The sequence below is a fragment of the Nerophis ophidion genome, linkage group LG25 (genome assembly GCF_033978795.1).
Source record: "Nerophis ophidion isolate RoL-2023_Sa linkage group LG25, RoL_Noph_v1.0, whole genome shotgun sequence".
NCBI classification, from domain to species: Eukaryota; Metazoa; Chordata; class Actinopteri; order Syngnathiformes; family Syngnathidae; genus Nerophis; species Nerophis ophidion.
The window spans coordinates 41,127,451-41,145,836 of NC_084635.1; the positions used below are offsets into that span (position 1 = coordinate 41,127,451).

At 41.4% G+C, this 18,386-nt stretch overlaps 1 protein-coding gene across 1 annotated transcript; it reads left to right on the top strand.

Moving 5' to 3' along the window:
• Positions 1 to 1,620: 1,620 nt before the first annotated feature.
• On the top strand, positions 1,621 to 18,074 carry LOC133543090 (BTB/POZ domain-containing protein 1-like). Its single transcript, XM_061887507.1, has 8 exons — positions 1,621 to 2,224; positions 8,455 to 8,611; positions 12,147 to 12,252; positions 12,315 to 12,512; positions 15,506 to 15,635; positions 15,706 to 15,793; positions 17,406 to 17,552; positions 17,611 to 18,074. Exons 1-8 carry the CDS (start codon positions 1,785 to 1,787, stop codon positions 17,773 to 17,775), a joined length of 1,431 nt encoding a protein of 476 aa, XP_061743491.1. The 5' UTR covers positions 1,621 to 1,784; the 3' UTR covers positions 17,776 to 18,074.
• Positions 18,075 to 18,386: the final 312 nt, after the last annotated feature.

Genomic DNA, 18,386 nt, shown 5'->3' on the forward strand with positions numbered 1-18,386 from the left:
TGCTACAAAGACAACATATTTTATGTTCAAACTGATAAACATTTTTTTTTGTGCAAATAATCATTAACTTTAGAATTTGATGCCAGCAACACGTGACAAAGTAGTTGGGAAAGGGCATGTTCACCACTGTGTTACATCACCTTTTCTTTTAACAACACTCAATAAACGTGTGGAAACTGAGGAAACTAATTGTTGAAGCTTTGAAAGTTGAACTCTTTCCCATTCTTGTTTTATGTAGAGCTTCAGTCGTTCAACAGTCCGGGGTCTTGTTGTCGTATTTTACGCTTCATAATGTGCCACACATTTTCGATGGGAGACAGGTCTGGACTGCAGGCGGGCCAGGAGAGGACCTGCACTATTTTACTATGAAACTACGCTGTTGTAACACGTGGCTTGGCATTGTTTTGCTGAAATAAGCAGAGGCGTCCATGATAACATTGCTTGGATGACAACATATGTTGCTCCAAAAGCTGTATGTACCTTTCAGCATTAATGGTGCCTTCACAGATGTGTAAGTTACCCATGCCTTGGCCACTAATACACCCCCATACCATCACAGATGCTGGCTTTTCAACTTTGCGCCTATAACAATCCAGAAGGTTATTTTCCTCTTTGTTCCGGAGGACACCACATTCACAGTTTGCAAAGAAAATTTGAAATGTGGACTCGTCAGACCACAGAACACCTTTCCACTTTGCATCAGTCCATCTTATATGAGCTCAGGCCCAGCGAAGCCGGCGGCGTTCCTGGGTGTTGTTGATAAATGGCTTTGGCTTTGCATAGTAGAGTTTTAACTTGCACTTACAGATGTAGCAACCAACTGTAGTTACTGACAGTGGTTTTATGAAGTGTTCCTGAGCCCATGTGGTGATATCCTTTACACACTGATATTGGTGTTTGATGCAGTACCGCCTGAGAGATCAAAGGTCCGTAATATCGTCGCTTACGTGCAGTGATTTCTCCAGATTCTCTGAACTTTTTGATGATTTTACGGACCGTAGTTGGTAAAATCCCTAAATTCCTTGCAATAGCTTGTTGAGAAATGTTGTTCTAAAACTGTTTGACAATTTTATTACAAATTGGTGACCTTCACCCCATCCTTGTTTGTGAATGACTGAGCATTTCATGGAAGATGCTTTTATACCCAATCATGGCACTCACCTGTTCCCAATTAACCTGCACACCTGTGGGATGTTCCAAATAAGTGTTTGATGAGCATTCCTCCACTTTATCAGTATTGCCACCTTTCCCAACTTCTTTGTAGCGTGTTGCTGGCATCAAATTCTAAAGTTAATGATAATTAACAACAACAAAAGTTTATCAGTTTGAACATCAAATATGTTGTCTTTGTAGCATATTCAACCGAATATGGGTTGAAAATTATTTGCAAATCATTGTATTCTGTTTATATTTACATGTAACACAATTTCCAAACTCATATGGAAACGGGGTTTGAACACTGCATTGACACTTTTTTTTATGATAATACACTTTTATTGATTGAGAATTTTGAAGATTGCGCAGTACAGTGCATATTCCCTACAATTGACCACTAAATGTTGGTTGTGGTCTGAATATTGTCCAGTGTGACGATATCAATAAAGTTGAGTGTTTTGAAGCAATGCGCGCATGCGTGGTTGGTGGGGCGACGCAGCATCAGCTAGCTTGTGTGAGCTAGCAAGAGGCAGGTGTGCGGACAGGTAGCGGCGATGGCGACCACGTGACCAAACATAAACAAGCACAGGACAGGACAGGACAGGAGAAGGCGGGACGGCTGCACAGTTATGGCGACCGGCGGCGGCGGCTTGGCGTCCAACCATGACGCCCGAGAGTCGCCGTCCAACTCGGCCCGGAGTGGAGCAGCAGTGGCGCTCTCCAACCTGCCAAACTCCCCTCCTGGACCCCCTGTCCCGCCTGTCCCCCCTGGTCCCCGGGAGCCTGTCCCCCCTGTGCCGCCCGGTCCCCGGGAGCCAGCGTACAACTGGCAGGCCACCAAGAGCTCGCTGAAGGAGCGCTTTGCTTACCTTTTCAACAAGCAGCTGCTGAGTGACGTCAGCTTCGTGGTGGGCAAGGGCAGGCAGGCCCAGAGGATACCGGCCCATAAGTTCGTGTTGGCCGCTGGCAGTGCCGTCTTTGATGCCATGTTCAACGGGGCCATGGCCACGACCTCCACCGAGATAGAGGTGCCCGACGCGGAACCGGCAGCCTTCCTCTCTTTGCTCAGGTACGTACTTAGATACTTACTTACATGGGTACTCACTTAAGTAGGTACATGGGTACTTACTTAGGTAAGTACATGGCTACTTAAATAGGTACTTATTTAGGTAGGTACATAGTTACTTACTTAGGTAAGTACATGGGTACTTAAATAGGTACTTAAGTAAGTACATGGGTACTTAAATAGGTACTTACTTAAGTAAGTACATGGGTACTTAAATAGGTACTTAAGTAAGTACATGGGTACTTAAATAGTTACTTACTTAGGTAAGTACATGGGTACTTAAATAGGTACTTACTTAAGTAAGTACATGGGTACTTAAATAGGTACTTACTTAAGCAAGTCCATGGGTACTTAAATAGGTACTTATTTAGGTAGGTACATGGGTACTTACTTAGGTAGGTACATGGGTACTTCAATAGGTACTTACTTAAGTAAGTACATGGGTATTTATGTAGGTACCTATTTAGGTAGGTACATGGGTACTTACTTAGGTAGGTACATGGGTACTTCAATAGGTACTTACTTAAGTAAGTACATGGGTATTTATGTAGGTACCTATTTAGGTAGGTACATGGGTACTTACTTAGGTAAGTACATGGCTACTTAAATAGGTACTTATTTAGGTAGGTACATAGTTACTTACTTAGGTAAGTACATGGGTACTTAAATAGGTACTTAAGTAAGTACATGGGTACTTAAATAGGTACTTACTTAAGTAAGTACATGGGTACTTAAATAGGTACTTAAGTAAGTACATGGGTACTTAAATAGTTACTTACTTAGGTAAGTACATGGGTACTTAAATAGGTACTTACTTAAGTAAGTACATGGGTACTTAAATAGGTACTTACTTAAGCAAGTCCATGGGTACTTAAATAGGTACTTATTTAGGTAGGTACATGGGTACTTACTTAGGTAGGTACATGGGTACTTCAATAGGTACTTACTTAAGTAAGTACATGGGTATTTATGTAGGTACCTATTTAGGTAGGTACATGGGTACTTACTTAGGTAAGTACATGGGTACTTAAATAGGTACTTATTTAGGCAGGTACATGGGTACTTACTTAGGTAGGTACATGGGTACCTAAATAGGTGCTTAGCGAGGTACATGGGTACTTAAATATGTTCTTACTTAAGTAGGTACGTACATGGGTAGTTAAATAAGCATTTGCTTAGGTAGGTACATATGTACTTACTTAGGTAGGTAAATAAATAAATGATAAATGGGTTGTACTTGTATAGCGCTTTTCTACCTTCAAGGTACTCAAAGCGCTTTGACACTTCCTCCACATTTACCCATTCATACACACATTCACACACTGATGGAGGGAGCTGCCATGCAAGGCGCCAGCCATCACCCATCAGGAGCAAGGGTGAAGTGTCTTGCTCAGGACACAACGGACGTGACGAGGTTGGTACAAGGTGGGGATTGAACCAGGGACCCTCGGGTTGCGCACGGCCACTCTTCCACTACGCCACGCCGCCCCAATACTTAGGTAGGTACATAGGTACTTACTTAGGTACTTACATAGTTACTTACTTATGTAGGTACATAGGTATATACTTAGGTAGGTACATAGGTACTTACTTAGGTAGTTACATAGGTACTTAAATAGGTACTTAGGTACTTACTTAGGTAGGTACATAGGTATATACTTAGGTAGGTACATAGGTACTTACTTAGGTAGTTACATAGGTACTTAATTAGGTAGGTACATGGGTACTTACTTAGGCACTTACGTAGTTAGGTACATGGTACTTAAATTGTTACTAACAGGTAGGTACATGGGTACTTAAATAGGTTCTTACTTAAGTAGGTACATGGGTACTTAAATAGGTGCTTAGCGAGGTACATGGGTACTTAAATAGGTTCTTACTTTAGTAGGTACATGGTTACTTAAATAGGTACTTAGGTAGGTACATGGGTACTTAAATAAGCACTTAATTAGGTACGTACATAGGTAGTTAAATAAGCATTTGCTTAGGTAGGTACATATGTACTTACTTAGGTAGGTACATAGGTACTTACTTAGGTAGGTACTTAGGTAGTTACATAGGTACTTACTTATGTATGTACATAGGTATATACGTAGGTAGGTACATAGGTACTTACTTAGGTAGTTACACAGGTACTTAATTAGGTAGGTACATGGGTACTTAATTAGGCACTCACGTAGTTAGGTACATGGGTACTTAAATAGATACTTACTTAGGTAGTTACATGGTACTTAAATTGATAATAATTTAGGTAGGTACATGGGTACTTAAATAGGTTCTTACTTAAGTAGGTACATGGATACTTAAATAGGTACTTAGGTAGGTACATGGGTACTTAAATAAGCACTTACTTAGGTAGGTACATGGGTAGTTAAATAAGCACTTACTTAGGTAGGTACATAGGTACTTACTTAGGTAGTTACATAGGCACTTACTTAGGTAGGTACATAGGTACTTACTTAGGTAGTTACATAGGTACTTACTTAGGTAGGTCCATAGGTACTTTTTTAGGTAGGTACTTAGGTAGTTACATAGGTACTTACTTATGTAGGTATATAGGTATATACTTAGGTAGGTACATAGGTACTTACTTAGGTACTTTCTGTCTGGGTGGACGCTCCCCTTTCCTCTCCCTTATCTCTCCTGTTTGCTTCTTTGTTTTGTCTTGTCTTAACTTTCTTGTTGCCTCTTTTTTTTGCACTGCTCTCCAAATCTAAACTTTGGAACTATTTAACTGGCCTCAACAAAATTGACAAGATCTTGGGTTTGGGGGGACCTGCTGTCGTGACGAAGCGGTTGTTGCTGGACACACTACGGACTCTTGGGAGAAGAAGGAGGGCCGCGTGCCTGGCGACCCTTTTCTGTCGAGGACGTGAAGATATCCACCTATTTGTGATTATGACAACAGGACATCTGCTGATTGCCCTGGTTTGTCGACAAATTGGAATATGCTGGCAGTTTTCAAAGTACCCCAAAGCTGCCACAAATGATTGGAGGATGCGGAAAGAACTGTGGATTACATCGGACTGTCTACCCCGCAGTTTTTGAGGACCAGTCATACAGAATTTTAGAGTCGAAAGCAAATTTTTATTTTCACTCGCATACAAATCATTTTAACTTGGATTGTTTCCCTGGCTTCGAGACTCTCCCGAAGATCGCTGCAACGAAGACACAACAAACTCCCTTTTTTGTCTCTCATGGACACACACCTGTTGCTGTGAACTTTTGACTAGCGACGGCCAATACATCAAGGCCGCGGAACAGAGACACACTATGGGCTTATATACACACACACATCCACAAGAAAATATACGCCACACATACACTCCCGTCCCCCTAATCCAACGCCCTCGACGCAAATCCCGTAGGGGTGATGAATGGATGGTCAGCGCCTGAGAGCTGCGACCTACCACCATGACCTTGAACTACCTTCCCTCTGTTGCTAGATATCTGGAGATGTATGTTGTAATATGTATATGTGCTTTGCTATGGAGGTTTTTTTCCCAGTCCGAACTGGGCCCCCTTAGGAGCCCAGTCTGGATTGTACTTTTTTACTCATCCTTTCCCAGCGTTTACCTTTTTCCCATCTTTTACGGGGCGCCTTATGGCGACTCATCAGCGTTCTTGTTCTATAACCCTGTACACTGTTTGTTTGTCTAATCTTGAACAGGTTTGTGCTGAAAACAAAGTTTTGTTGTACTTGTTGCAATGACAATAAAGACCTACCTACCTACCTAGTTACATAGGTACTTAATTAGGTAGGTACAAATGTACTTAATTAGGCACTTACGTAGTTAGGTAAATGGGTACTTAAATAGATACTTAGGTAGGTACATGGTACTTAAATTGGTACTAACTTAGGTAGGTACATGGGTACTTAAAAAGGTACTTACTTAGGTAGGTACATGGTACTTAAATAGGTACTTACTTAGGTAGGGACATGGGTACTTAGGTACTTAGGTAGATACATGGGTACTTGAATTGGCACTTACATAGGTAGGTACATGGGTACTTACTTAGGTAGGGACATGGGTACTTAGGTACTTAGGTAGGTACATGGGTACTTGAATTGGCACTTACATAGGTAGGTACATGGGTACTTACTTAGGTAGGGACATGGGTACTTAGGTACTTAGGTAGGTACATGGGTACTTGAATTGGCACATACATAGGTAAGGTACATGGGTACGTAAATAGGCACTTACTTAGGTAGGCACATGGGTACTTAAATAGGTACTTACTTAGGTAGGTACATGGGTACTTAAATAGGTATGTACTTAGGTAGGTACATGGGTACTTAAATTGGCACTTACTTAGTTAGGTACATGGGTACTTAAATAGGTATGTACTTAGGTAGGTACATGGGTACTTAAATAGGTGTGTACTTAGGTAGGTACATGGGTACTTAAATAGGTGTGTACTTAGTTAGGTACATGGGTACTTAAATAGGTGTGTACTTAGGTAGGTACAATGGTACTTAAATAGGTGTGTACTTAGTTAGGTACATGGGTACTTAAATAGGTATGTACTTAGGTAGGTACATGGGTACTTAAATAGGTGTGTACTTAGTTAGGTACATGGGTACTTAAATAGGTATGTACTTAGGTGGGTACATGGGTACTTAAATAGGTACTTAGGTAGGTACATGGGTACTTAAATAGGTATGTACTTAGGTGGGTACATGGGTACTTAAATAAGTGTGTACTTAGTTAGGTACATGGGTACTTAAATAGGTATGTACTTAGGTGGGTACATGGGTACTTAAATAGGTGTGTACTTAGGTAGGTACATGGGTACTTAAATTGGCACTTAGGCAGGTACTTACCTGGGTAGGTACATGGGTACTTAAATAAGGTACTTACTTAGGCAGGTACTTACTTAGGTTTGTATTTTGAGGTCACATGTTGTCCATCACTCTTCAGAAGGGCTGTAAAGTCCCTCTGGAGCCAGGTGGGAATGGTTTTAATGGACCTGTGGAGATAAAAAGGAAGTTTTGTAAGAAAAGTCCGAGCTCACCTGTGTGTTTAGTCCACTTTGCAATCCATTCACTGTCACACACGTGTGTTTAGATGTATATGATGGGAGGACAGGTGCATGTGTGAGATGGGAGGACAGGTGCATGTGTGTGATGGGAGGACAGGTGCATGTGTGTGATGGGAGGACAGGTGCATGTGTGTGATGGGAGGACAGGTGCATGTGTGAGATGGGAGGACAGGTGCATGTGTGAGATGGGAGGACAGGTGCATGTGTGAGATGGGAGGACAGGTGCATGTGTGTGATGGGAGGACAGGTGCATGTGTGTGATGGGAGGACAGGTGAATGTGTAAGATGGGAGGGCAGGTGCATGTGTGAGATGGGAGGACAGGTGCATGTGTGAGATGGGAGGACAGGTGCATGTGTGTGATGGGAGGACAGGTGCATGTGTGTGATGGGAGGACAGGTGAATGTGTAAGATGGGAGGACAGGTGCATGTGTGTGATGGGAGGACAGGTGAATGTGTGAGATGGGAGGACAGGTGCGTGTGTGTGATGGGAGGACAGGTGCGTGTGTGAGATGGGAGGACAGGTGCATGTGTGAGATGGGAGGACAGGTGTATGTGTGTGATGGGAGAACAGGTGCATATGTGTGAGATGGGAGGACAGGTGCATGTGTGTGATGGGAGGACAGGTGCATGTGTGTGATGGGAGGACAGGTGCATGTGTGTGATGGGAGGACAGGTGAATGTGTGAGATGGGAGGACAGGTGCATGTGTGTAATCGGAGAACAGGTGCATGTGTGAGATAGGAGAACAGGTGCATGTGTGTGATGGGAGGACAGGTGCGTGTGTGTGATAAAGGACATGTGCATGTGTGTGACCATGCACCTGTCACACACATGCACCTGTCACACACACACACATGCAGCTGTCACACACACACATACACCTGTCACACACATTCACTTGTCACACACACATTCAGCTGTCACACGCATACAGGTGTCACACACACACACATGCACCTGTCTCACACACACACACACACACACGCACCTGTCACACACACATGCAGGTGTCACACACACACACACACACATGCACCTGTCACACACACATGCAGTTGTCACACACACACACACACACAGTGCACCTGTCACACACACATGCAGCTGTCCTTTAGCTAGCAGCAGGCTGAGCTGTCTTGTGTTGTTGAAAGGCTTCATCTCCACATGTTGCTTTCTCTTCCTCCACACAGGTTTCTGTACTCTGATGACGTCCACACCTGTGCAGAGACGGTCATGTCCACTCTTAACACGGCCAAGAAATACGCCGTGCCGGCGCTGGCCAGCCACTGTGTGGACTTTGTCAGCAAGCACCTGAGAGCAGACAACGCATTCCTGCTCCTCACACAGGTGGGTGTGGTCTAACATTACACTGTATGTTACTCTGTATTGATGGTAAGCATTACAACATACATGATGCTAACATGACATCACTTCTATTACTGGATCAAAACTATTCTTCATCCACTTGTTCATTGACTGTTAATATCTGCTTACTTTCTGATCTATCCACACTTCTGTTCTTTGAGGCTTTACACGACTTTGTATAGGAATATCTGTTAATATCAATACATTCTTCCCTCGTTTAACGTTGGGGTCACGTTCCAAAAAATACCAGCTTTAAGTGAAATGGTGTAGTAGAAGTAGATTTTTTTTCCCTTTTTTTATGTGTTTTCCTTCATTATGTTCTTTCATTTACAGGTAGCTTTTTTAAATGTATTATGTTTTTTTCACTTACAGTAATTTACACTTTATGTTCTTTAGTTTCTTATGCATGCTTTAAGGTTGTAAAACCCCTTACCACACACTTTATAAACTTTTTATCAGACCAGCATTAACATTTTCTCTGGTTGAAACTAGGGGTGTAACGGTACACAAAAATGTCGGTTCGGTACGTACCTCGATTTAGAGGTCACGGTTCGGTTCATTTCCTGTACAGTAAGAAAACAACAAAATATAAATTTCTTGGTTATTTATTTACCAAATTTGTAAACAATGGCTTTACCCTTTTTACATTGGGAACACTATAATAAATCTTCCCCCTGTTAATCAACATTAAACTGCCTCAACTTGTTGCTTGGATAAAATAAAATGACAAAACTTTTTTTATACATATTAAAAGTGCAACATTAAACAGTTTCAAGTCAACTCATCATGCTTAATTTATTGCAGCATTTGGGAAGCTTGTAGTTGATTTTTATTATGTAAATGTTATATTTTTATCAACATGTGATAGCAGGGACCCTGCCATTCAAAACTAGGCTGCTACATTACTAATGATTCATGTGACTATAGCTGAAAAAATAGTACAATAGCAATAGGAGAGACTATTCATCCCTGAACACCATAGAGTTCATGTAAGCTTAATGATGCACTTACATTATTATATACACTATCAGAGACAGAAACTCTTCATCTAACATAATGTCCTTTTTTGCTGCTTCAACACAGCTCAATCAACAAAGTCCAAAACACACACATACACCGCACAATGAGCTAACACACACACCGCAAAATTAGCTAACGTTACGCTAAAAGCTAACTAGCCTTCACCTCAAACCAGAACTGCGAGTGAGCTGAGCTGCAGTTTGTTTCTAGAACGTCAACGGGCTCATACTAGTAGTTGACTGGGAAGTGTTTAGTATAATTTGGGGATAGTCCGCTGCCAAATGCTCACCTGCTAAACACCTATCTGCTCGACACTGAAGCGCTGACTATATGTGCTCTGAATACGCACTGCTGATTGGTTGTTACCGCTATATACGTAACCAATCAGATGGTTGTGTGGGCGGGACAATGCTGGGTGCTGAAAGCAGATCAGCTTGTTAAGATTTTAGCTTAGGCGGCTACATCATATGTTCGTGTGGAAACTGGTTCGGTACACGAACCGGAACCCCCGTACCGAAACGGTTCAATACAAATACACGTACCGTTACACCCCTAGTTGAACCTAGGGCTGGGCGATATATCGATATATACGATATATCGCGGGTTTGTCTATGTGCGATATAGAAAATGACTATATCGTAATATTCGAGTATACGTTCTCACGCAGTTGCTTTTAGCTGCGGGCATTACTTTACAGGCTCTTCTCACTATTTCCTGTCTCTCCTTCTCACAGACAAGCAGGCGCACAAACTTACACGCGTCACATACTGTCACGTCATACGTCACATACGTATACGCCCTCGCCCAGCAGAGAGGTAGCAGACTGGGTAACATTAGCTGTGATGCTAACGTGGCCGTACGAGTGGTAACAAGAGAGAAAGAAGGTGCGGATCTGGTAACAAATGAAGGAAGACTTAATTCCTAATAAAAACAGCAGGGGGTCCATCGCCTGGCGGTGGTTCGGCTTCAAGTGGGAATATGTCGAACAGACAACCGTAATTTGTCAAGTGTGGGGAAAAAGCTTTGCTATAAAAAGTAGCATTACTGCTAATATGTAGCATCATTTGAAAAGTCACTCGCTAGAGCAGGGGTAGGGAACCTATGGCTCTAGAGCCAGATGTGGCTCTTTTGATAAATGCACCTGGCTCTCAGATAAATCTTAGCTGACATTGCTTAAAACGATAAGTCATGAATAATTCCGCTGGTAATCACAGTTTTAAAAATAACGTTCAAATTATAAAACATTCTCATGCATTTTAAACCAACCATTCATTTTCTATCGCACCTGTTCAAGATGTCACATTATTGGTAAGATGTATCATATTTATTATTAGTTAGCTTTAGAATAACAATGTTATTAAAAAGAATAAGCGACTTATTATACTCTAAAAATATTAGTCTTAAAAATGCACGCATTTAGTTGTATTCAGTGTTACAAAATATTACATGGCTCTAACGGAAATACATTTTGAAATATTTGGCTTTCATGGCTCTCTCAGCCAAAAAGGTTCCCGACCCCTGCGCTAGAGAATGAAGAGAATTTCATAACGTTCATAGTAACATTCCACATAGTGAAGGACGAATACTATTTGATTTCCTATTATGCAGCTCATTTTTATTTGACACTTAAAATGTCTCTGACAATCTTGCACTTTCTGTTTTGGAAATTACATGAATGTTTGTGCCATTGCTTAATAACTTTATTAAATACACTTTTGGTCAATTGACTTAGTTGTGATTTCCTTCTCTGCATGAAAGTTTAAAAGTAGCAAATAATGCAGTATGAAGAAGAATGTTTGAATGTAGACACATAGAATCATCATACTGCTGTGATTATATGCATCAAGTGTTCATTCAAGGCTAAGGCAAAATATCGTAATATGTATCGTATATCGGGATATGGCCTAAAAATATCGAGATATTAAAAAAAGGCCATATCGCCCAGCCCTAGTTGAAACACTGTCAAAGTTCACAGTTTGGTGGATTTAAACAAGTAAGTAGAGCACGCTGCTGTAATAAAGAATGAAACCAAAGGTCAGCACCTGTTTTTTTAGGGCTGTTGGATTTTTTGACCTATAAATAAGCCCGGGTTTTATCATGAAGCCCACACACAACCAGAGTCACACCATCTTTTTGGGCCTTAAATCCTGCACTTTTGGCTTTGTTTACTGAGTGTTGTTCAAAGGAAAGGCCATGTAACACACTGGTAAAAATGCCTTTTTTGCAATCTGTTGCTGCCATTACATTCTAACTTCATGATTATTTGCAAAAACAAAATGAGGTTTGTCGGTGTGAACGTGAAATATCTTGTCTTTGAAGTCTATTCAGTTGAATATAAGTTGAAAATGATTTGTTGTATTCTCTATTTATTTATAATTTACACGACGTGACAACTTCACTGCTTTTAGGGTTTGCAGTTGACATTAAAAGATAGAGCGGGTGCTCCAAATGTGAATGATGTTCATATCATTGTGAAGCAATGCTTTTGTGTTTCCAGGCCAGGTTGTATGACGAGCCCCAGATCTCCAGTCTGTGTTTCGACACCATCGACAAAAGTACTGCGGAGGCGGTAAACGCGGACGCTTTCACCGACATAGACCTCGGTCAGTCAACATAAGACTTGTAGTTTCCATGCAAGGTTGTAACAGGCGTGAGTGTGTTGCAGACACTCTGTGTGCGGTGCTGGAGAGAGACTCGCTCAGCATCAGGGAGAACCGTCTCTTCGGAGCGGTGGTCCGTTGGGCCGAGGCTGAGTGTTGCAGACAACAGCTTCCTCCCACCCCCGACAATAAGCAGAAGGTACTAGGAAAAGCTCTCCCGCTCATCCGCTTCCCGCTCATGAGTGTTGAGAAGATCCCTGCAGGTAGGTTTAACTACAGATGTCAATTACATCATCTTTATTACCTATTTAAAGGGAAACTGTGTTTTGGCATTTTGCTTGTCAAAATATATATTTTTTTGCGTTCTAATTTGTAATAATCAGCTCTTGATGCAGCTAACAAAGGCAATCCATTTAGCCTCATAATGACTGTAAAATGCATCCATAAACCGCCAACACAAAATGAGAATACTGTGGAGAAATCACCATTTACTTCTCGGTTTTTGCAAGGAAAAAAAGAAATGAGGATCACATCAAATCAATGAAAATATGAGACACTTGAACCAAAGTCAAGCCATTGAATGACAAGCTGTGCAGGTGCTGACTTAAGTAGTATGACACTCCCTTTCAAACATTCATGCCTTGCCAAATTAGGGCTGATTTCTTCACAGTATTCGCACTTTTTTTTCTTTTTTTGTCCTGTCCAGCTTCTCAGGCAAATCATATACAGTAGTTGATGTAGATGCCCATACACATTTACTTTACAAAAGAGTGAAGTGAAGTGAATTATATTTATATAGCGCTTTTCTCTAGTGACTCAAAGCGCTTTACATAGTGAAACCCAACATCTAAGTTACATTTCAACCAGTGTGGGCGGCACAGGGAGCAGGTGTGTAAGGTGTCCTGCCCAAGAGAAGTGTAGGATACTTCTATTGTTGCCTTAGTTGTATTTGACTTTATTAAATGTATTTATGTTATCATTTGATGCAGCCGGGCCGCAGCAGGAGGGGATAGAAAGAGAAAAAAAAGGAAGACGGGGAAATTGTGGGGACAAGAGTGGGGTAACACAGAGAGACAACAATAGAGCAACATCAGCAAATATGACAAGTACAAATAAGATGGTAAAAGTGATAGCAGTTAGCGAGATAAATAATAACAGAAATGACAATGAGCATACCAATAGAAATAGCGCTATTGATAATGAACAATACCTATAACTTACCTCTATTATCAACAATACGGTTGTATTCTCACTTTTTGAAATCCTGTTTTTGTGGGTTTTGTGAGATGGAGGCCCAAAATGTACAAATAAACAACTATATACTTTAAATCTTTGAACTTGTGAAGCTATAATCTAGGGAAGTTTAACCCTTTGAATGGAAATAAATACACTTTTCCATGATGTGAATATTGTCCTGTAAGAGATTTTCTTACAGGACATCACTACTTCCAGTGTTGGAGTATGAAAACGCATCTTTTGATGTGTGTGTAGATATTTCTCTGGGGTCTTGGGACCAGTTTTCTCTCGGGTAATAAAACACACAAGTCACTCCCAAGTTATTTTGGATGACATATACAGTATGTTGAGTACAAAGCACCAGACTAGTACTTGACCAAGTTTTACTGAAGCTTGAGGAGAACGGCCCTGACAACACAGCCATAGCATCACCAAGAGAGATGTAAATCCAAACAAAAAGAGTCAGCTAATGTAGAGTGAAAACAGCTCCTCCCGCCCAGAGAGAAGAAACGCAGCTGCTACTTCAAAACAGATAAGGAGCTGACCAAAACAACTCTTTGAGACGACAAATAGGAGCCCATAAGACAAAACAAAGAGTTTACTAGAGCAGTGGTTTTCAAACTTTTTTCAGTGATGTACGCCCTGTGAACATTTTTTTAATTCAAATACCCCTTAATCAGAGCAAAGCATTTTTGGTTGAAAAAAAGAGGTGGCGACTTGTCCAGGGTGTACACCGCCTTCCGCCCGATTGTAGCTGAGATAGGCGCCAGCGCCCCCAAAAAGGGAATGGATGGATGGAAAAAAGAGATAAAGAAGTAAAATACCGCACTATGTCATCAGTTTCTGATTTATTAAATTGTATAACAATGTAAAATATTTCTCATTTGTTGTGGTCTTTCTTGAACGGTTTGGGAAAAAAAGATATAAAAATAACTAAAAACTTGTGGAAAAATAAACAAGTGATTCAATTCTAAATAAAGATTTCTACATAGAAGTAATCATCAACTTAAAGTGCCCTCTTTGGGGATTGTATTAGAGATCCATCTGGATTCATCAACTTACTTCTAAACATTTCTTCACAAAAAAAAAGAAATCTTTAACATTAATATTTATGGAACATGTCCACAAAAAATCTAGCCGTCAACACTGAATGTTGCATTGTTGCATTTCTTTTCGCAGTTTATGAACTTACATTTATATTTTGTTGAAGTATCATTCAATAAATATATTTATAAAGGATTTTTGAATTGTTGCTATTTTTAGAATATTCTAAATAAATCTCATGTACGCCTTGGCATACTTTCACGTACCCCCATTTGAGAACCACTGTACTAGAGGACATAAGAAGAAAAACCCAAAGAGTTGACATGGAAAAACACTAACTGCTTTAAACATGACTATGGATTAAGAAAGAACACTTCAAAATATCTCATTCTCACAGGCTCCAAAGACATTTTAGCCAGAAACACGAATACTGTAGTATCCCCAATTTTACTTTGCAAATAAAGACTTCGGGTGTCAGACTATGAAAAACCATCCCTTTGGGTTTGTTGATCTTCTTCTTCCTTTTCAAAACCAACAAAGAAAAATATTTTTTCTTTCAATTGTCTTTTTTGTATTCTAAAACAAAATGGAAAAAAACAACAGTTTCTTGTTTTTCAATACTCCTTTATGAAAATAAAATTGAAAAACCAAAACATACACTATTTATTTCATTAATGAGATCATTGAAATAAAACGTGTTTGAAAGATTTCAGTAGTTTTGGAGCACTAGTGTGATATTGTTGGTTACATCTCTGCATGAATGAAGTAGTCCATCCATCCACCCTTTTTCTACCGCTTCTCCCTTTCGGGGTCGCTGGAGCCTATCCCAGCTACAATCGAGCAGAAGGCGGTGTACACCCTGGACAAGTGGCCGCCTCAAATGAAGTTGTGCTGCTTTTAAAAAGGCAGAAAGATATTCTGTCTCGTGGAGCAGGCCTGTCCTGTCTGGAAGTAAAAGTCTTGTTCCCCGTGGCAGTGAACCCCAAAGCACGTGGCGGCTGCAGCGACAGACCCCGCTGCTGCCTGCGAGGAGAGGAATGCAGCATCAACCGTTTCCAGCAGGTGGAGAGTCGCTGGGGCTACAGTGGTACCAGCGACAGAATCAGGTGAGGGCCTCCATTCACACTCAAATATTTGCTCTGTCTTCTGACCTCTGTCTTTGCTTTGTCCATCTAGATTCAACGTCAGCAGACGAATATCTATAGTGGGTTTTGGTCTGTATGGTTCCATCCATGGGCACACCGACTATCAGGTCAACATCCAGGTATTTCATCAAGTTGTCAATATACCTGTCCAACATCTCTTTGCAGCTCAGTAAGAATGTCTGATATAGGCTGGTCTCCATACCGATGTGTTTCAATACTTTGATAAATAAAGGGGAGCACAAAAAAAAAATATTGTCTTTATGGGCTTCACGGTGGCTGAGGGGTTAGTGCGTCTGCCTCACAATACGAAGTTCCTGCAGTCCTGGGTTTAAATCCAGGCTCGGGATCTTTCTGTGTGGAGTTTGCATGTTCCCTCCGGGTACTCCGGCTTTCACCCACTTCCAAAGACATGCACCTGGGGATAGGTTAATTGGCAACACTAAATTGGCCCTAGTGTGTGAATGTTGTCTGTCTATCTGTGTTGGCCCTGTGATGAGGTGGCGACTTGTCCAGGGTGTACCCTGCCTTCCGCCCGATTGTAGCTGAGCTAGGCGCCAGCGCCCCCCGCGACCCCGAAAGGGAATAGGCGGTAGAAAATGGATGGATGGATGGATGGATTTATTGTAACAAAAAATGTTTGTGTAGATGAAACATATGTTTATTATTGTCATTTAGTCCTTCAATAAAATGTTGAACATACTAGACAACTTGTCTTTTAGTAGTAAGTAAACAAACAAAGACTTTTAATTAGTCTATGCATTTACATATTGTGTCATTTATACACCTATTATTTTGTACACATTATGAGGGACAAACTGTAAAAATTGATTAATCATCTACTTGTTCATTTACTGTTAATATCTGCTTATTTTCTCTTTTAACATGTTCTATCTAAACTTCTGTTCAAATGTAATAATAACTTATTCTTCTCTTCTTTAATACTTGACATTAGTTTTGGATGATACCACACATTTAGGTATGGATCTGATACCAAGTAGTTACAGGATCATACATTGGTCATATTAAAAGTCCTCATGTGTCCAGGGACGTATTTACTGACTTTAGAAACATAATATACAAGATTTTGTAAAGATAAAAAATATCGATGTAATCATAGTAGTATCAACTAGCTATGCTCTTCTACTTGGTATCATTAGAGTGGATGTCAGGTGTAGATCCACCCACGGCATTTGTTTACATTCAGGGGTGCTAGCTTCTGTTAGAGGTGAGCTATTGTATCTAGTCCTTGTCCTTCAGTTATAACGATATCTGTAAGAAATGTACTTTATTTGTCGCCATGGAGACCAGGATTAGTGATTTAAAAGTAGCTAAAACACTGCGGATGGTTGTTAGCTGCCAGCAAGCTAGCCCTGTCTTAAAGCAGCTCCTCCTGAGTGTTATAACTTCACCTTCATCTTGACTTTTTACACCAAAATGCCTCCATTCTACCGTTTCTGTCTCCACACTGTGTCTGCTTGTAAGTACTCTGTGTGTGTGCGCTGCCCAACATGCTCCTCTGCTGGTAAAAGCAGCAATGTCACAACGTGACGATGCGCCGTCATGCCCGTTAAAAAGTAATAATGGGGAAGCGGTACTTTTCAAACAGAGTATAGTACCGTTTTTGATTGATTAGTACTGTGATACTATACTGGCACCGGCGTACCGTAGAACCCTAGGTCAATCTTAGTCATTTATCCCGGGGCCCATGTTGAGAAGTGTTAATGCCTGCAGATCCTGGAGAGCGACAAGCACCTGACTCTGGGCCAGAACGACACAGCCTTCAGTTGTGATGGCACCTCCAACACCTTCAGAGTCCTGTTCACAGAGCCGGTAGAAGTCCTTCCTAACGTCAGCTACACCGCCTGTGCAACTTTAAAGGTGAGCTGGCTTAAAGGTCTCTGTGAGGCTTCATCACCAGTCTGCACCGCTCCCTCAGGGACCAGACTCACACTACGGCACCAAGGGCCTGAAGAAAGTCAGCCAGGAGTCGGCAGCGGGGACCAAGACCACCTTCGTCTTCTTCAAGTCCCCCGGGAACAACAACGGTACTTCGGTGGAGGACGGCCAGATACCGGAGATCATCTACTACAGACTGGACTGAAGTACAGTATGTACAGTTTGTCCTCCATGATACTTGGCAGGTGTCAAGGCACATTTCCTCCCCAGGACACGAAGCACGGGCAGGATGGTTGCCAGCCAAAGTTCTGTGAGTTTTTACTCCTGCTCCCTTCTCAGTATCATTGTACAGTGGCGCTACGTGTGTGTGTGTGTCTGTGTGTGTGTGTGTGTGTGTGTGTGTGTGTGTGTGTGTGTGTGTGTGTGTGTGTGTGTGTGTGTGTGTGTGAGACGCTTCTTGGTCTGCTGAAACCCTCACTCACATTAAAACCACTTCTTCTGTTGGATGGAGACTGTTTCCTGCTCAAAATGATTCAAAGTAAAAATCTTGCAACTGTCGTCAATAACTCAATTCAAGGAGCGATAAATGAAATTTATCCTTGAATAATAAACGGATGCTTTTTTTGTCTGTGGCCATCAAACTGGATACAAGAGGGTTCACTCTGGGTCGGTGTTATTCAACCTTTTTTGAGCCAAAGCACAAAGTGCACGCTTTGTTTTGGTTTGTCAGACAGACCTTCAAAGAAGGATCTATCACATGCCTGCGTTTCACCAATCAAATGCAGTCACTGGTGACGTTTGACTCCGTTTTACCAA

Excerpts from the sequence above, each read along its gene's own strand:
- LOC133543090 (XM_061887507.1), top strand. The coding sequence starts at position 1,785 with ATGGCGACCGGCGGCGGCGGCTTGGCGTCCAACCATGACGCCCGAGAG. Across the intron at positions 8,612-12,146 it reads CATTCCTGCTCCTCACACAG|GCCAGGTTGTATGACGAGCC; the intron begins GTGGGTGTGGTC and ends TTGTGTTTCCAG. Across the intron at positions 15,794-17,405 it reads ACTATCAGGTCAACATCCAG|ATCCTGGAGAGCGACAAGCA; the intron begins GTATTTCATCAA and ends TAATGCCTGCAG.